The sequence below is a fragment of the Electrona antarctica genome, assembly GCF_951216825.1.
Source record: "Electrona antarctica genome assembly, chromosome: 7".
In the NCBI taxonomy this organism is placed as follows: Eukaryota; Metazoa; Chordata; class Actinopteri; order Myctophiformes; family Myctophidae; genus Electrona; species Electrona antarctica.
Window position 1 is genome coordinate 1,529,189 of NC_136812.1, and position 20,953 is coordinate 1,550,141.

Consider the following 20,953-nt stretch of genomic DNA (forward strand, 5'->3'; position numbering starts at 1 on the left):
ACAATATGACGTAATGAGGCACATTATGGCATACATTTTCCCTTCGTTGTCAACGGCGTTTACAAAACAAACATTGAACTAAAAACAAACATTAAACCTGTGTATAGGAGGGGCTAGCGCCCCTCAAAAATGTATCATTTTTGTCCACATCCAACGAGACTGAGCGTGGGGGGGGGGGGGGGGGGGGGGGGTGCACGGCCAAACAAAGGTTTAGGAACTACACAACTGCATATATCTAGATTTATATCACTTTATATGACTTCATAAAACCTTACATAACTTCATATATACCAGCGTCATACGGATTGATTACATCACACGTACATAAAAATCCCACACACTCCTATACTTGTGAGGACATTAAACAGTTAACGCCACACACTGCTATACTTGTGAGGACATTAATTAATCAGTAAATAACGCCACACACTGCTATACTTGTGAGGACATGAATTAATCAGTAAATAATGCCACACACTCCTATACTTGTGAGGACATTAATTAATCAGTAAATAACACCACACACTGCTATACTTGTGAGGACATTAATTAATCAGTTCAATAACGCCACACACTGCTATACTTGTGAGGACATTAATTAATCAGTTCAATAACGTCACACACTGCTATACTTGTGAGGACATTAATTAATCAGTTCAATAACGCCACACACTGCTATACTTGTGAGGACATTAATTAATCAGTTCAATAACGTCACACACTGCTATACTTGTGAGGACATTAATTAATCAGTTCAATAACGTCACACACTGCTATACTTGTGAAGACATTAATCAGTTCAATAACGTCACACACTGCTATACTTGTGAGGACATTAAACAATTTCAGGACGGCAATTTAAATAAAGGACATTTTTAACCCTGTAGAGCCTGAGTTGTACTTTGCAGTAGTAACAAATAAAAGGCAGATCTACAAGCTCAGAGTGCGTTGCGCCGATAGCTTGTAGATCAGCTATGTGTTACGCCGACGGCGCACGACAAAAGTATGAATCCTGCACACATGCACGCACGCACGCACGCACGCACGCACGCACGCGGTACAGACCTCTTCATGTGTGGACAGCATTAAAGCAGCATTACGTCGTTTTGGGAGTATCAGTGGTCACTCTGGACACAAACAACATGGCGGCTATAGCGTCTTTTGACTTCATTACCCAGGAGTCTCTCTGCAAGCATGTTTTGATTGGCCGAGCTTATAGCTTTGACTGACAGCTCTGCCTTTCGGTGCATTTTGGCACAAACGACAGCGGCCATTTTCTGGTTCCAACGATCCAGACCCCATTCATTTTTCCCATAGAGATTTACTAAAATACAAATAACACCTTTGATCTGGTGAAAAACAAAATGAATATTCCACTTTTTTTCCCCCAGAGAATCAAATGTGAGTGTGGTCTGAATCGCTGCTTTGTGTGTGTGTGTGTGTGTGTGTGTGTGTGTGTGTGTGTGTGTGTGTGTGTGTGTGTGTGTGTGTGTGTGTGGTTCAACAGCAACACAACACACCAGGAGTGTTAACGCTAAACATATTAAACAAAATAATAAAAAGCTCCAACCGACAGACAGAGGTGGATGATGTCATCACCTCACCTTTAAAGATGGAGTGCCACAATGTTTGTATTGTTCCAGTTTTTCACGTGTTTATGAGGTGACAGTACTTCCTGGAGTCCTGGAGTCGTTTGTATGTGCAATGGTGTATTAACTTTGTATTTAGGGTTTCTTCCTGGAGGCTGAACCCTTGACAGTCAAACGGGCCAATGAAATAAACAGTAATATAGTGACATCACACTATCAGCCCCTCCCCTAACCCCTCCCCCTTTATCATACAACTACAGCTGTGGGTGCGGCTTCAGTTCAGGTGGATCACCACCCATCACCACCCACCAGGCAAACTTAATGAACTGGTGGGCGTGCCCACATAAAAACAACATTTAAATCGAAAAGACGACATCAGAACCAGATGTTTCTTTGGCATCGCTGCAGCGGAGAGCACCGTCCTGTAGGGGGCGCCGTTCACACGTATATGCTCTGAGAGCTGAGACTGAGCTGAGCTGGACGATTGGATATTCAGAGCGTCTGGGATTTACAATTCCAAGCGTGGCTCTCTGGGAGCAGACACACACACACACACACACACACACACACACACACACACACACACACAGACAGACAGACAGACAGACAGACAGACAGACAGACAGACAGACAGACAGACAGACAGACAGACAGACAGACAGACAGACAGACAGACAGACAGACAGACAGACAGACACTTTTCCACCAGAATAACTTGGGTTCGTTCTAGACATTATTTTTGGTTCCCATTCCGAACCAACGTTTAGGATTCTGAACCAGTTAATTTCCAGTGTAAACACTCTGGAGGGGGAGGAGGGGGGGGGGGGGGGGGGGTGGTCTACATAGACTTCTATTGGCTTCAGTCCAATGGAGGCTCTCCTACATAGACTTCTATTGGCTTCAGTCCAATGGAGGCTCTCCTACATAGACTTCTATTGGCTTCAGTCCAATGGAGGCTCTCCTACATAGACTTCTATTGGCTTCAGTCCAATGGAGGCTCTCCTACATAGACTTCCATTGGCGAAGAGCAAAACGGTTCAAGAAATGGTTCCAAATACGATGGAAGCGAATCCGTTTCTTCAATCTCTGAACCGGGTCTGAAAGAGGACCGGGTTCCGGTTTCCAGCTCTTAGAATCCACAGCATCACCACTTAACGAGCAACAGGCCGGCTCGTTAACGTCACTAGTTCACCACTTAACGAGGGCCAGGCCGGCTCGTTAAAAGGTTTCATGACATTAATTTTCATTTATTTTTCGTTTTTCTTCTAGGGTTTATGACCTCAATCACATCCAAAACACCTGAACTCTGAACATTCAGTGGATTTTCTGTGGTCTGGAGTTTTCTCTGAGGTTTTGGAAGTCTTTCTGAGCTGCAATGAAAACCGGCAAAACGGTGAAAAACAGTGACATCTGCTGGTGAATCCCATTGACCATATATGGGATTTGCAGGCTCTTACATCACAGACAGCAGGAAACTCAGGGCACGTGTTTTGAGCCAGAAAAGCACAGACCACAGAACATCTACTGAATGTTAAAGGTTTTGGGTGCAATTGAGCTCAGAAAACCTACAAAAAAAAAGAAAAAATATGTCACAATCCCTTTAAGGCCTCATTCACACGTACCAAACACCAATCAAGCAAATGTTTGGTCGTTTTTTAGTTTCTTTAGGCCGCCACAATGCTTTTCCAATGGGAGTCACATGGTTTGACCAAACATTTCTGTTTCATGAGGGGGGAGGGGCAGAACACCACCAAACACAAATGTTTGATCAAACCATGTGACTCCCATTGGAAAAGCATTGTGGTGGCCCAAAAAAACAAAAAAACGACCAAACATTGCTTGATTGGTGTTTGGTATGTGTGAATGAGGCCCTAGGCCACCACAATGCTTTTACAATGGGAGTCACATGGTTTGATCAAACATTTCTGTTTGATTGCTGATTGCTGGTGGTGTTCTGCCCCCCCCGCCCCCCCCCTCCCCCATCAAACAATAAAGTTTGGTCAAACCATGTGACTCCCATTAATTGGAAAAGCATTGTGGTGGCCCAAAAACAAACAAAAAAACCACCAAACATTTGCTTGATTGGTGTTTGATACGTGTGAATGAGGCCTTAACGAGGGCCACGCCCTGCTCGTTAACCTCATCACCATTTAACGAGGGCCACGCCCTGCTCGTTAAGCGCATCACCACTTAACATGCCGCCACGCCCTGCTCGTTAAGCGCGTCACCACTTAACGAGGGCCAGGCCGGCCAGCAGGCCGTACCCCAGGACGAGGAACAGCACCTTGAGCAGCCGGTCGTCCTTCTGCTCCAGCTCGGGTTGGAGGATCTCAAAGAAGGTGACGAACAGGAAGGTCCCGGCCGCCAGGCCCTGGAGGACCAGCGACGCCACGCCCGCCGCCAGAGTCCTCGTCGACTCGATGCCCATCCCCACGCCCACGCCCAGCGGGATCATCAGGCTGACCGCCAGCGCCAGCTTCACAGCGTCCCTGGAACCCCACGTAGAATATATTAGACTCCATGAACCACACATATAATATGTTAGACTCCATGAACCACACATATAATATATTAGACTCCATGAACCACACATATAATATATTAGACACCATGACCATGAGCCACACATAATATATTAGACTCCATGAACAACACATAATATATTAAACTCCATGACCATGAACCACACATAATATATTAGACTCCATGACCCACACATACTATATTAGACTCCATGAACAACACATAATATATTAAACTCCATGAACCACACATAATATATTAAACTCCATGAACAACACATAATATATTAAACTCCATGAACCACACATAATATATTAAACTCCATGAACCACACATATAATATATTAGACTCCATGAACCACACATACTATATTAGACTCCATGAACAACACATAATATATTAAACTCCATGAACCACACATATAATATATTAGACTCCATGAACCACACATACTATATTAGACTCCATGAACAACACATAATATATTAAACTCCATGAACCACACATACTATATTAGACTCCATGAACAACACATAATATATTAAACTCCATGAACCACACATACTATATTAGACTCCATGAACAACACATATAATATTAGACTCCATAACCATGAACCACACATACTATATTAGACTCCATGAACCACACATATATATATTAGACTCCATAACCATGAACCACACACTGCGCAAAAGCATGGAATACGGTGTATATTACAGGAAACTCCCGTTAAACTTTACAACAAACTCCGGTAAACTCCCCAATTGTACCATCACACCTGTATATTACCGTATATTAACTGTATATGTACCATCACACCTGTATATTACCGTATATTAACTGTATATGTAACATCACACCTGTATATTACCGTATATTAACTGTATATGTACCATCACACCTGTATATTACCGTATATTAACTGTATATGTACCATCACACCTGTATATTACCGTATATTAACTGTATATGTACCATCACACCTGTATATTACCGTATATTAACTGTATATGTACCATCACACCTGTATATTACCGTATATTAACTGTATATGTACCATCACACCTGTATATTACCGTATATTAACTGTATATGTACCATCACACCTGTATATTACCGTATATTAACTGTATATGTACCATCACACCTGTATATTACCGTATATTAACTGTAGATGCTGCTAAACTTGAGGTTTACGGGCAAAGTGCCCATAATTGCCCGTTAACTCCTCTTATCACGCAGTGACACATAGAATATATTAGACTCCATAACCATGAACCACCACCATATGTGGCCAAATGTGACTGAGGGACTGGGAAAAATTATGAAACTAATAAATGTCAAATGACTAATATTTACTTACTGATTGCCAAAATGGCCAATCAGATCGCGTAGCGCCATTAACTATCCTATAATATGACGTAATGCAACGACATCACAACCGCATCATTGTTGTTTAAAAAGATTGTTTGATACACTAAACATCAGTTAGTGACTTGCAAAGAGGAAACCGGGCTGCCTTCATCCTAAGTTCATCTGTAAACTAGTTGTCAACACTCATTGACGGTTGAGCTGCTGTGTGAAATGTTTCACTGGACGATACATCTGGAAGGAGAACATAGGAAGGACAAGGCTGCTGTGGTGGTCGGACATGAGATCTACTGCTTTGGGGGAGACATTGACCAGAGGGAAAGAGATCACATTGAAGTACAAGTCTTAAACACAGTGACTTTATGCTGGAGGAAGTTGACCCCAGTGACGTCTGGAACAGGAGAACCTCACCTTGAGGTTCCCTCCAGATGCTGCGGCCACACAGCTGTGATGATAGAATATACTGTCTACCTCTGGGGAGGTTATCCTTACTGCAACGTGCTATATGCCTTTGATGTAGACGCCTACAGATGGTTCAAACCACAGGTTTCTGGGACTGTCCCAGAGGGGAGGAGCTACCACACAGCCTGTGTTTTGGGGAAGGTCATGTTTATCCATGGAGACCCTAATGACATCTACAAGTTGGACACCATCACAATGGTCTGGACTTTAATTAACGCCAGAGGAACTCCACCTCCTGATTCATTCCTTCACTCTGCTATCGGGAAAAAGATGTTTGTATTTGGGGGCTGGATGAGCGGTCAGTACTACAACACCATCAGAGTGTTTGACACAGAGACCAACCTCTGGCCAGACACACCTTCTCCACAGCTTCTACCAGAACGACGCAGGGATCATTCAGCCTTTACCTACAATGGAGAGCTGTACATATTTGGTGGCTGGAACGGTAACCAGTACTTCAATGATGTGTGGAAATTCAGTCCAGAGACCTTCTCCTGGAAGAAGGTTGAGCCCAAAGGGAAAGGACCGTCTCAGATGTATAGGATGTGCTGTTGCATGATGGGAGATCGTATCATCCTCTTTGGAGGAGACAACAGACCAGGTGACCTGTATGTCTTAGACTTCAGTCCTAGCCTCAAGACATTATGTAAGCTAGCAGTTATTCAGTACGGTCTGGAGCAGTCTGGACTCCCACACAACATCAGGTGGGAACTGGCAGCCATGACTAGAAGAAGGTTGAGCCCAAGGGGAAAAGCCTGTCTCAGATGTATAGGATGTGCTGTTGCATGATGGGTGATGGGTATCATCCTCTTTGGAGGATACAAATGGATTCTAGATAATGGAACATACAGATAAACATCCTCTGGTGACCTGTATGTCTTAGACTTCAGTCCTAGCCTCAAGACATTATGTAAGCTAGCAGTTATTCAGTACGGTCTGGATCAGGTCCCCATGGTGACAGTGGGTGGCGCTGTCGCCTCACAGACAGAATAACGTGTATAACGTGTTCCTTCCATGCGCATCGTCCAACCGGGGAAACATCCCCTGTCAGGAGATAAGAAGGGCAGGTTGTGGCCTCCTGGTGGCACTATAATAGGCCAATGTGAAAAGGGTGGGATATATTCCTCAGCCTAGTAGGAAAGTGTGTGAAAGATTACACGTAAATTGCACGCTGCGTTCATGATTTGAGGCTTTTTGTTCAAAACGGGCCAATCCTGCAAACTTTGAAAGCCAATGTTAGCCAATTAGGATGGAATATGAAATATCGGACAGATCCGTCTTGAGCACATGACTATAGAGATACTGTGTAATGATTTGGACAGAATCTGGAGGAGTAAAAGTCGGCCTCCTGTTGGCGCTATAAAAGGCAGATGTGAAAAATGCAGTTCAAAAGTTTGTCTTGGCCTCTAGGAAGTGTACATGCAATGTTTCACGCAGATCGGTGCAGTTTTAGGTAAAAATGTGAAAAGCTGCCTCATGGTGGCGCTATAACAGGCTGTTCTGGAATATTTTGGGCAGAGGTTCATCGTTGGCATCCAGGGAGTGTGTGTGCAAAGTTTGGCATTGACCGGTTTAACGGTGCCGGAGATAAGGTGTACACGGACGGACGGACGGACGGACGGACGGACACACACACGGACGGACGAACACACACGGACGGACAGAGTGCCAAATAAACTCTCCCCATGCCTTCGACTGGTGGAGACAATAATGTAGAATGTAGAGGTCGGTATGGGTGGTGAGAGCATGGTTTAGAATGTAGAGGTCGGTATGGGTGGTGAGAGCATGGTTTAGAATGTAGAGGTCGGTATGGGTGGTGAGAGCATGGTTTAGAATGTAGAGGTCGGTATGGGTGGTGAGAGCATGGGTTCAGAGGTCGGTATGGGTGGTGAGAGCATGGTTTCAGAATGTAGAGGTCGGTATGGGTGGTGAGAGCATGGTTTAGAATGTAGAGGTCGGTATGGGTGGTGAGAGCATGGTTTCAGAATGTAGAGGTCGGTATGGGTGGTGAGAGCATGGTTTCATAATGTAGAGGTCGGTATGGGTGGTGAGAGCATGGTTTAATGTAGAGGTCGGTATGGGTGGTGAGAGCATGGTTTCAGAATGTAGAGGTCGGTATGGGTGGTGAGAGCATGGTTTCAGAATGTAGAGGTCGGTATGGGTGGTGAGAGCATGGTGTAGAATGTAGAGGTCGGTATGGGTGGTGAGAGCATGGTTTCAGAGGTCGGTATGGGTGGTGAGAGCATGGTGTAGAATGTAGAGGTCGGTATGGGTGGTGAGAGCATGGTGTAGAATGTAGAGGTCGGTATGGGTGGTGAGAGCATGGTGTAGAATGTAGAGGTCGGTATGGGTGGTGAGAGCATGGTGTAGAATGTAGAGGTCGGTATGGGTGGTGAGAGCATGGTTTCAGAGGTCGGTATGGGTGGTGAGAGCATGGGTTCAGAATGTAGAGGTCGGTATGGGTGGTGAGAGCATGGGTTCAGAATGTAGAGGTCGGTATGGGTGGTGAGAGCATGGGTTCAGAATGTAGAGGTCGGTATGGGTGGTGAGAGCATGGTTTCAGAATGTAGAGGTCGGTATGGGTGGTGAGAGCATGGTTTCAGAATGTAGAGGTCGGTATGGGTGGTGAGAGCATGGTTTCAGAATGTAGAGGTCGGTATGGGTGGTGAGAGCATGGTTTCAGAATGTAGAGGTCGGTATGGGTGGTGAGAGCATGGGTTCAGAATGTAGAGGTCGGTATGGGTGGTGAGAGCATGGTTTCAGAATGTAGAGGTCGGTATGGGTGGTGAGAGCATGGTTTCAGAATGTAGAGGTCGGTATGGGTGGTGAGAGCATGGTTTCAGAATGTAGAGGTCGGTATGGGTGGTGAGAGCATGGTTTCAGAATGTAGAGGTCGGTATGGGTGGTGAGAGCATGGGTTCAGAATGTAGAGGTCGGTATGGGTGGTGAGAGCATGGTGTAGAATGTAGAGGTCGGTATGGGTGGTGAGAGCATGGTGTAGAATGTAGAGGTCGGTATGGGTGGTGAGAGCATGGTGTAGAATGTAGAGGTCGGTATGGGTGGTGAGAGCATGGTTTCAGAGGTCGGTATGGGTGGTGAGAGCATGGTGTAGAATGTAGAGGTCGGTATGGGTGGTGAGAGCATGGGTTCAGAATGTAGAGGTCGGTATGGGTGGTGAGAGCATGGTGTAGAATGTAGAGGTCGGTATGGGTGGTGAGAGCATGGTTTCAGAATGTAGAGGTCGGTATGGGTGGTGAGAGCATGGTGTAGAATGTAGAGGTCGGTATGGGTGGTGAGAGCATGGTGTAGAATGTAGAGGTCGGTATGGGTGGTGAGAGCATGGTTTCAGAGGTCGGTATGGGTGGTGAGAGCATGGTGTAGAATGTAGAGGTCGGTATGGGTGGTGAGAGCATGGTGTAGAATGTAGAGGTCGGTATGGGTGGTGAGAGCATGGTGTAGAATGTAGAGGTCGGTATGGGTGGTGAGAGCATGGTGTAGAATGTAGAGGTCGGTATGGGTGGTGAGAGCATGGTTTCAGAATGTAGAGGTCGGTATGGGTGGTGAGAGCATGGTTTCAGAATGTAGAGGTCGGTATGGGTGGTGAGAGCATGGGTTCAGAGGTCGGTATGGGTGGTGAGAGCATGGTTTCAGAATGTAGAGGTCGGTATGGGTGGTGAGAGCATGGTTTCAGAATGTAGAGGTCGGTATGGGTGGTGAGAGCATGGGTTCAGAATGTAGAGGTCGGTATGGGTGGTGAGAGCATGGTTTCAGAATGTAGAGGTCGGTATGGGTGGTGAGAGGTTTCAGAAACAATAGAGCGTGGTAAAGATTCCACTCAACGCATTTACTATATGTGTGAAAATGGATCTAACCAAGATTATTATTTGTTGTTTTCTATTAGTTGTCATTACACACGCCTACTCGTTCCTACTGTCACCTATGGTCATGAAGTGTGGGTCTGTTTATGAGAGAAACAGATTTTTGAGAAACATCCCTAGACATTGTACTGCTATTGCTATGTGAAAACAATGTATATCCAAATGCAGCGTAGAATGTCCACTTACAGCCAAATTCTTTTTTAATCTTCTACCACGTGCCATTTCAGAGTTCTCAGCAGTCAAAGACGATTGGGGCCACAAAGTACAGCAGTATGTTGACATGCATGCTGCATTTTAGAGGCTGAGATTTTGATAATGCAACTTTTTTTTTTCTTTTTTTTTTTTACAATTACACTTGTAGCTGCATATGTAGCTATAGTAGAACCTAGACTAGAGGTGTTTGAAACATTCAAATGCGTCTCACGCTGATAGTCGTTTTCAGACAAGGGTACACATGGAGAAGAAGCTTTATTTATCTGTTGATATCTACATAACAAAAGGTACAACAGAGAATTTTCCAAAAAAATTAATGAAATGAGTGGTAGTCAATGGTGGCACAGGTTACACAGGCTTGTGAATGAGGGCCGGCACCGGCAGAGAAAGAGTTTTAATGAGCAATGTATACTGCGTTATGCATATGTTGTGAACCAGTCTGTATTATTGACAAATGTATTGTATATTCTGTGTCTCCATTTGTTTTTTGTCTCCACCAGGCCGAAGGCATGGTGAGAGAGTATGTTTTGCACTCCGTCCGTGTGTGTGTCCGTCCGTGTGTGTGTGTGTGTGTCCGTCCGTGTGTCCTTCCGTCCGTCCGTTACCAGCTAATCTCCGGCACCGTTAACCCGGTCGATGCCAAACTTTGCACACACACTCCCTAGATGCCAACGATGAACCTCTGCCCCGCATTTTCCAGAACAGCCTGTTATAGCGCCACCATGAGGCAGCTTTTCACATTTGTTACCTAAAACTGCACCGATCTGCGTGAAACGTTGCATGCACACTCCCTACAGGCCAAGGACAAACCTTTGACCTGCATTTTCCGCATCTGCCTTTTATAGCGCCACCAGGAGGCCGACTTTTGTAAAACACATTTTTGGATATTACTCCTCCAGATTCTGTCCAAAAATCTCACAAATCGTTACACAGTATCTCTATGGTCATGTGCTCAAGTCGGATCTGTCCGATATTTCATATTCCACCCTAATTGGCTATAATTGCCTTTCACAGTTTGCAAGATTGCCCCGTTTTGAACAAAAGCCTCAAATCATGAACACAGCATGCAATTTACGTGAAATCTTTCACACATTTTCTTACTAGGCTGAGGAATATATCCCACCCTTTTCACATTGGCCTGTTATAGCGCCACCAACAGGTTGATTTTTGCAAAACAGGTTGATTGGAACAAAATGCCTCAAATCATCCAATTGCCATACAAGGCAAACATGTTTATATTACTACTAAACATTTTGCCAAACATCTCACACAGTCCTATCCTCCTGGTGGAGACCTGTGCCCAGAAGGGCACTTTTTCTAGTTTGTTTTGTTTTTAATTTATCCCACAATTTTGTAACCCATTTTTCACCCCTGTGTCAATTATCTAATGTGATCCTGGGCTCTACACACCCTCCACCAACCTAGTCCCCATATATGGGGGACATGGGGAGAGCAACGGACTTGAACTCATGCTTCCTTCATGCCTGAGTGTCATAGTCGCTCCTTTACACCTTGGTTGGACGTAGCGCGTCGCGTGGAAGGAACACGTTATTCCAACCAGTTTCTTTCCTCTCCATCAGGCGCCCCGGCTGGCCAGGGGGAGGCAGTTTAGAGACCAGGATTTTTGTGAGGGTACCTACCCTAGAGGACACGGGGAGAACATGTGAGGGTACCTACCCTAGGGGACACGGGGAGAACATGTGAGGGTACCTACCCTAGGGGACACGGGGAGAACATGCAAACTCCACACAGAAAGGCCCTTTCGCCAACCCCGCCTCGGGTATGGGCACTGATGACGCGGAGGAGGAAACACGCCGCCAGCACCCACAGCGCCCCGAGCGGGAATCGAACCCAGGATCTTCTAGCTGTGAGGCGACAGCACTACCAACTGTGCCACCGTGCCCCCTAGGGGGCGCCACCGTGCCCCCCTGTGTCTCCATTTGATGCAGGGTTTTACCTACCGTCCGTACTAACCTGACCTTTAATAGAGCTTAGTTCATGTGTGTTTGTTTATTGAAAATAAAATATAAAAGACACCAGAGTTCTGTGTTCTTTTAGAGCAAAGCAAAGTAGGGTTTGTTAGACAGAGTAGAATCCATGTGAACCTGTGTGAAAGCTGAGCCCTTCCGGAGGGGTTAATTTGCACAATATGTTTATAATTAACAGAGAAATTGTGACCAGTTATAAATGTGGACACAAAGAATATGGTTGCGGATACAAGCGTTTTCTTAGATGGGTGGCTGGCATTTCCCTTTATGCCGCTTATCCGACTACGGATAAGCGGTTGAAGATGGATTTCACGAGCCACCGTAGTCTGCTAAACAGAATGTTGTTACGTGTGTTTTGCAAAGTCCTGGCCGATTACTTTCCATGTATACGGCCACACATGCAAATGTATGTATGCATTATGTATAGAAACGAGCTCCTACCTCATTATGTATGCTAATGAGCTCCTACCTCATTATGTATGCTAATGAGCTCCTACCTCATTATGTATGCTAATGAGCTCCTACCTCGTTATGTATGCTAATGAGCTCCTACCTTGTTATGTATGCTAATGAGATCATACCTCGTTATGTATGCAAATTAGCTCCTACATAGTTAAGTATGCTAATGATTTCCTACCTCATTATGTATGCTAATGAGCTCCTACCTCGTTAAGTATGCTAATGAGCTCCTACCTCGTTGAGTATGTAAATTAGCTCCTACCTCATGGGCAGCGTTGCCTTGGCGATGCTGACACCCAGCGCCACGGCGGCCAGGCTCTCGTGGATGGCCACGCCCAGGAAGAGGCGGGCTAGCTGAGGCCCCTCCCCCTGCAGGCCCAGGGCCAGCCCCTCAAACACGGAGTGGGCGGAGAGAGCCAGCACCAGGCTGACCAATCGCAGAGGGCCCGCCCCCGCCAGCTCCGATAGGCTGCCGTGGTGGTGGTGGTGGTGACCATGTGACTGGTGTCGGCCAATGGGAAGGGCTGTGGTGGAGAGATGTTGAGTTTAATTGTTGTGGATATAATTTTCTATCAAAAAGCATTGAACGTGTTGTCTCCAACCAGCTCTCTCTCCATCTCTCACATAACAACCTGCTGGATCCCAACCAGTCCGGATTCAAAAAGGCCCACTCCACAGAAACTGCCCTGCTGGCAGTCACAGAAGCACTACATGCTGCCCAGGCTGCTTCCCACTCCGCAGTCCTGATTCTCCTAGACCTATCAGCAGCATTTGACACAGTGAACCACCAGCTGCTCCTAGACACCCTAGCGGATCTAGGCATCGGCGGGACGGCACTAAAGTGGTTCTCCTCTTACCTCACCGACCGGACCTACCAGGTCTCCTGGAAAGGTCTGTTATCATCCCCCCGAACCCTCCAAACTGGGGTCCCACAGGGATCTGTACTTGGTCCCCTCCTTTTCTCACTGTACACAAAATCCCTTGGCACTATCATCTCTGCTCACAATATATCCTATCACTGTTATGCCGATGACACACAACTGTTTCTATCCTTCCCCCCCTCTGCCACCCAGGTGGAAGAGCGCATCACTGCTTGCCTGGCTGACATCTCACAGTGGATGTCCTCCAACCACCTCAAGCTGAACCCAGACAAGACTGAGCTTCTCTTCTTCCCAGCTAAGTCCTGCCCGATGCGGGAGCTAACTATTTCCGTAGACAACGCCCTGGTAACGTCTGTCCCAACAGCCAGGAACCTTGGTGTTGTCCTGGACAGTCAGCTCTCGTTCAAAACTCACATCACAGCTGTCACTCGATCCTGTAGGTTCACACTCTATAACATACGACGAATTAGACCGTTCCTCACCCAGGAATCATCCCAGCTCCTAATCCAGACAACAGTCCTGTCAAAACTTGACTATTGTAACTCTCTCCTTACTGGCTTACCGGCATGTGCACTGAAGCCTCTCCAACTGATCCAAAATGCCGCAGCTCGCTTGGTCTTCAACCAGCCAAAATTCTCACATGTCTCCCCCCTGCTCCGCTCCCTGCACTGGCTCCCGGTCGCTGCCCGCACAGAATACAAAACTCTGATGTTGGCATTTAAAGCAACCAAAGGTATGGCTCCCCCATATCTTGCCAGCATGATTGAACCCTACAAACCCTCCCGCGCACTCAGATCAGCCAACGCAGGGAAGCTGGAAGTACCCTCACTAAAAACGCCGGGACAACGCTCCACACGTCCCAAACTCTTCTCCCTTCTGGCCCCAAAACTGTGGAATGCACTTCCCGTTGCAATCAGAACTGCAGCATCACTCCCGATCTTCCGCCGTAGTCTGAAAACCCACCTTTTCAGACTCCATTATGGCCCATAGCACTTACCCTACCCCCCTTAGACAGCACTTCTTAGACTTATATAGCATTTGAAACAGACTTATAGCATGTCATGTAGACAGCACAATAAGTGCATTGTATGTAGTCATAGCACTTCATAGTATATAGTGTATAGTAGTCATAGCACTTCATAGTATATATGTACAGCATAGTATAGCATATGTGTAGTTTATATGTATAGTGTCATTATATAGATATGTTCTAGTTATAGTTTATATGTATAGTGTCATTATATAGATATGTTCTAGTCACGTTCTTAGCTTACGCATGTTTCGCGATAAATGCTTTTTACATATGTGATGTATTCCCATGCTTTTTGTTCTTGCTTATTGTAAGTCGCTCTGGATTAAGAGCGTCTGCTAAATGCCTAAATTGTAAATTGTAAATTGTAATTTATGTTTATTTGTACATGGCAAATAAATGAAGTGTACAAAGAAATGGCTGGTGTCAATAGTCAAAATAAAAAACTATGGCCATATATTAACACTTGAAAAAAATGAATGTTACAACAAAAAAAGCCGAAAAAGATCATCTACATTTTCTGCTATTATCACTTCTGAACATTTTTGAAAATGTAGGATCATTGTATTACTATTATAAATGTATGATCATTTTTTTAACAGACGAATACCGACGATTATGCAACAAACAAAAAAATTACGATCCGGCTATTATTATCCAATAGGAGAGCTGTGTGCAGCAGGGGGGAGGGGCTATGATGTCATAATAAGTGTTAACAGGGTAGGCCTACCCAGAGCCATCTAATAGAAGAGTTACGGTAATGAGGGGCAGAAACCCAGATCCATCTAATAGAAGAGTTACGGTAATGAGGGGCAGAAACCCAGATCCATCTAATAGAAGAGTTACGGTAATGAGGGGGCAGAAACCCAGATCCATCTAATAGAAGATTTACGGTAATGAGGGGGCAGAAACCCAGATCCATCTAATAGAAGAGTTACAGTAATGAGGGGGCAGAAACCCAGATCCATCTAATAGAAGAGTTACGGTAATGAGGGGCAGAAACCCAGATCCATCTAATAGAAGAGTTACGGTAATGAGGGGCAGAAACCCAGATCCATCTAATAGAAGAGTTACGGTAATGAGGGGGCAGAAACCCAGATCCATCTAATAGAAGAGTTACGGTAATGAGGGGGCAGAAACCCAGATCCATCTAATAGAAGAGTTACGGTAATGAGGGGCAGAAACCCAGATCATCTAATAGAAGAGTTACGGTAATGAGGGGCAGAAACCCAGATCATCTAATAGAAGAGTTACGGTAATGAGGGGCAGAAACCCAGATCCATCTAATAGAAGAGTTACGGTAATGAGGGGCAGAAACCCAGATCCATCTAATAGAAGAGTTACGGTAATGAGGGGCAGAAACCCAGAGCCATCTAATAGAAGAGTTACGGTAATGAGGGGGCAGAAACCCAGATCCATCTAATAGAAGAGTTACGGTAATGAGGGGCAGAAACCCAGATCCATCTAATAGAAGAGTTACGGTAATGAGGGGGCAGAAACCCAGAGCCATCTAATAGAAGAGTTACGGTAATGAGGGGCAGAAACCCAGATCCATCAAATAGAAGAGTTACGGTAATGAGGTGGCAGAAACCCAGATCCATCTAATAGAAGAGTTACGGTAATGAGGGGCAGAAACCCAGATCCATCTAATAGAAGAGTTACGGTAATGAGGGGGCAGAAACCCAGATCCATCTAATAGAAGAGTTACGGTAATGAGGGGCAGAAACCCAGATCCATCTAATAGAAGAGTTACGGTAATGAGGGGGCAGAAACCCAGATCCATCTAATAGAAGAGTTACGGTAATGAGGGGGCAGAAACCCAGATCCATCTAATAGAAGAGTTACGGTAATGAGGGGCAGAAACCCAGATCATCTAATAGAAGAGTTACGGTAATGAGGGGCAGAAACCCAGATCATCTAATAGAAGAGTTACGGTAATGAGGGGCAGAAACCCAGATCCATCTAATAGAAGAGTTACGGTAATGAGGGGCAGAAACCCAGATCCATCTAATAGAAGAGTTACGGTAATGAGGGGCAGAAACCCAGAGCCATCTAATAGAAGAGTTACGGTAATGAGGGGGCAGAAACCCAGATCCATCTAATAGAAGAGTTACGGTAATGAGGGGCAGAAACCCAGATCCATCTAATAGAAGAGTTACGGTAATGAGGGGGCAGAAACCCAGAGCCATCTAATAGAAGAGTTACGGTAATGAGGGGCAGAAACCCAGATCCATCAAATAGAAGAGTTACGGTAATGAGGTGGCAGAAACCCAGATCCATCTAATAGAAGAGTTACGGTAATGAGGGGCAGAAACCCAGATCCATCTAATAGAAGAGTTACGGTAATGAGGGGGCAGAAACCCAGATACATCTAATAGAAGAGTTACGGTAATGAGGGGGCAGAAACCCAGATCCATCTAATAGAAGAGTTACGGTAATGAGGGGGCAAAAACCCAGATCCATCTAATAGAGGAGTTACGGTAATGAGGGTTAGAAACCCAGATCCATCTAATAGAAGAGTTACGGTAATGAGGGGCAGAAACCCAGATCCATCTAATAGAAGAGTTACGGTAATGAGGGGCAGAAACCCAGATCCATCTAATAGAGGAGTTACGGTAATGAGGGGCAGAAACCCAGATCCATCTAATAGAAGAGTTACGGTAATGAGGTGGCAGAAACCCAGAGCCATCTAATAGAAGAGTTACGGTAATGAGGGGCAGAAACCGAGTGCTCGAGCGCTGTTCATGCAGCCTGAACTGAGACAAGCTGGAGTTGGAAATACATTGTTTTCAACGAGGGCGGCGCAAATAAGAGCTATTTTAAGCATGTGTGCAACATGACAACTGTTTTAAAGTATTGTAGAGTAACAACTAAAGTCTCTGTAATGTTTATGTTGTGCTATTACTATACAAAACAATCTAAAATAAAGGGATTTAAGATCATTAAAGCTGGGCTGTTGCCCTGAGTCCAATGCATTTCTGCCTACTGCCGGTCCAGGACTTGTCCCAGTTGGTTGTCCCCATTCTCAATAGAAGTCTATGTAGGAGAGCCTCCATTGGACTGAAGCCTCATGAAGTGACCAATAGAAGTCTATGTAGGAGAGCCTCCATTGGACTGAAGCCAATAGAAGTCTATGTAGGAGAGCCGCCATTGGACTGAAGCCAATAGAAGTCTATGTAGGAGAGCCTCCATTGGACTGAAGCCAATAGAAGTCTATGTAGGAGAGCCGCCATTGGACTGAAGCCAAAATAAGTCTATGTAGGAGAGCCTCCATTGGACTGAAGCCAATAGAAGTCTATGTAGGAGAGCCTCCATTGGACTGAAACCAATATAAGTCTATGTAGGAGAGCCTCCATTGGACTGAAGCCAATAGAAGTCTATGTAGGAGAGCCTCCATTGGACTGAAGCCAATAGAAGTCTATGTAGGAGAGCCTCCATTGGACTGAAACCAATAGAAGTCTATGTAGGAGAGCCTCCATTGGACTGAAGCCAATAGAAGTCTATGTAGGAGAGCCTCCATTGGACTGAAGCCAATAAAAGTCTATGTAGGAGAGCCTCCATTGGACTGAAACCAATAGAAGTCTATGTAGGAGAGCCTCCATTGGACTGAAGCCAATAGAAGTCTATGTAGGAGAGCCTCCATTGGACTGAAGCCAATAGAAGTCTATGTAGGAGAGCCTCCATTGGACTGAAGCCAATAGAAGTCTATGTAGGAGAGCCTCCATTGGACTGAAGCCAATAGAAGTCTATGTAGGAGAGCCTCCATTGGACTGAAACCAATAGAAGTCTATGTAGGAGAGCCTCCATTGGACTGAAGCCAATATAAGTCTATGTAGGAGAGCCTCCATTGGACTGAAGCCAATAGAAGTCTATGTAGGAGAGCCTCCATTGGACTGAAACCAATAGAAGTCTATGTAGGAGAGCCTCCATTGGACTGAAGCCAATAGAAGTCTATGTAGGAGAGCCTCCATTGGACTGAAGCCAATAGAAGTATATGTAGGAGAGCCTCCATTGGACTGAAGCCAATAGAAGTCTATGTAGGAGAGCCTCCATTGGACTGAAGCCAATAGAAGTCTATGTAGGAGAGCCTCCATTGGACTGAAGCCAATAGAAGTCTATGTAGGAGAGCCTCCATTGGACTGAAGCCAATAGAAGTCTATGTAGGAGAGCCTCCATTGGACTGAAGCCAATAGAAGTCTATGTAGGAGAGCCTCCATTGGACTGAAGCCAATAGAAGTCTATGTAGGAGAGCCTCCATTGGACTGAAGCCAATAGAAGTCTATGTAGGAGAGCCTCCATTGGACTGAAGCCTATAGAAGTCTATGTAGGAGAGCCTCCATTGGACTGAAGCCAATAGAAGTCTATGTAGGAGAGCCTCCATTGGACTGAAGCCAATAGAAGTCTATGTAGGAGAGCCTCCATTGGACTGAAGCCAATAGAAGTCTATGTAGGAGAGCCTCCATTGGACTGAAGCCAATAGAAGTCTATGTAGGAGAGCCTCCATTGGACTGAAGCCAATAGAAGTCTATGTAGGAGAGCCTCCATTGGACTGAAGCCCCATGAAGTGAACGCAGTTTGCGTAACTCTGTCTATATATAAGGCCTACCAATAGCAGAGCTGCGTGCGGGGGAGATAACTATGATGTCATAACGGGACCTACCAATAGCAGAGCTGCGTGCGGGGGAGATAACTATGACGTCATAAAGGGACCTACCAATAGCAGAGCTGCATGCGGGGAGATAACTATGATGTCATAAAGGGACCTACCAATAGCAGAGCTGCGTGCGGGGGAGATGAAGGGCGTGTCGTACTCTGAGTCGCTGCCCGCCTCGGACCCTCCCCCTCCCCCCCCCGCTCCAGAGTTGAAGGTCTCCAGATCGATGAAGGACGGCTTCTCCTTACGGAACGTCAGGATGGACTGAGGAAGAGGAGGAAGAGGAGGAAGAGGATGAGAGAAGGTGAATGCTAGGGTTGTTATGTTGTTGTTGTTATGTTCAGCTGTTGTTATGTACAGCTCTGATATCAATGACCCCCCCAGAGCAGAGCCAAAGATACAATAAACCATGAACAACAATACACAATAATAACACATCAACACATGATTCAACACAATTAATCTACACAATCGCAAACAATACAATAATATCCCATAACCCCTGGACTAAGAACTCCAGGGAGGAGGCCGGGGAGGTGGGGGACATTGTCACGCAGACGCTGCACAAGCTGCTTGACAGCTCAGCATGAAGAATGAGTAGCGAGCTGAGGCTGCTTAAGTAGGCCGCCTGAATTGCACTGTGGGAATGAGGGCGTGGCCTGGAGACGCCGCTGATTTAAAGAGGCAGAACGAATTACTAGGGGGAAATGAATGAGGGGAACTATATATACACATATAATAACCTTCTGCCTTCCGTGCCTCAATGAACTAGCTTGATTTGTTGTTGTTGGTATGTTGATGCTCGCTAGGGGGCAGTGTTACCTGCTCTATGAAGACAGTGAGGAAGAAGCCCATCATCATCATGGTCTCTGCCAGAGGATAGTCTGTGGAGATCTGGAGCTGACTGAACACCTCCGATACCTGGAATACACACAGAGGATAGTCTGTGGAGATCTGGAGCTGACTGAACACCTCTGATACCTGGAATACACACAGAGGATAGTCTGTGGAGATCTGGAGCTGACTGAACACCTCCGATACCTGGAATACACACAGAGGATAGTCTGTGGAGATCTGGAGCTGACTGAACACCTCCGATACCTGGAATACACACAGAGGATAGTCTGTGGAGATCTGGAGCTGACTGAACACCTCTGATACCTGGAATACACACAGAGGATAGTCTGTGGAGATCTGGAGCTGACTGAACACCTCTGATACCTGGAATACACACAGAGGATAGTCTGTGGAGATCTGGAGCTGACTGAACACCTCTGATACCTGGAATTAGAGATCTGGAGCTGACTGAACACCTCTGATACCTGGAATTAGAGATCTGGAGCTGACTGAACACCTCTGATACCTGGAATTAGAGATCTGGAGCTGACTGAACACCTCTGATACCTGGAATTAGAGATCTGGAGCTGACTGAACACCTCCGATACCTGGAATTAGGGATGGAGCTCGGTAAGGTTTTATTGATAACGATCACCTTATCGAGCAGGCTTATCGAGACGGGTTCTTATCGAGCCCACTATCGAGCATTTGCTATCATTTTGTGGAAACACACACACACACACACACACACACGCACACGCACACGCACACGCACACGCACACGCACACACACACACACACACACACACACACACACACACACACACACACACACACAATATGCATATTTTTCTATAATCTTCTTTTTATTTTAACCAACCAAAACATCCCTTGCACTACTGGGTCTTGAAATACAATACAGTACTTTTCTAATAGAGTTAATTGTGCACCGTCACTTTAAAAGCGTAATGTATACGTCATCGTATGCCGGCGTCACGTACCAAAAATAGCCATTCTACAAGCTCACACTGCGTCTGGTTGCACCGCGTTGTGAGCTTGTATAT

General features: G+C 45.7%; 1 protein-coding gene across 1 annotated transcript in view; it reads right to left on the reverse strand.

Moving 5' to 3' along the window:
- Positions 1 to 3,608: 3,608 nt before the first annotated feature.
- Positions 3,609 to 20,953, reverse strand: part of LOC306925876 (zinc transporter ZIP3-like) — a 28,939-nt gene continuing 11,594 nt past the window's right edge. Inside the window, exons 4-7 of the mRNA XM_079505016.1 lie at positions 19,875 to 19,973; positions 19,166 to 19,316; positions 12,750 to 13,011; positions 3,609 to 4,078 (exon numbers count right to left, since the gene is read on the reverse strand). Of these exons, the coding sequence (XP_079361142.1) occupies positions 3,814 to 4,078; positions 12,750 to 13,011; positions 19,166 to 19,316; positions 19,875 to 19,973 (777 nt within the window). The 3' untranslated portion in view covers positions 3,609 to 3,813. The remainder of the gene's footprint in view (positions 4,079 to 12,749; positions 13,012 to 19,165; positions 19,317 to 19,874; positions 19,974 to 20,953) is intronic.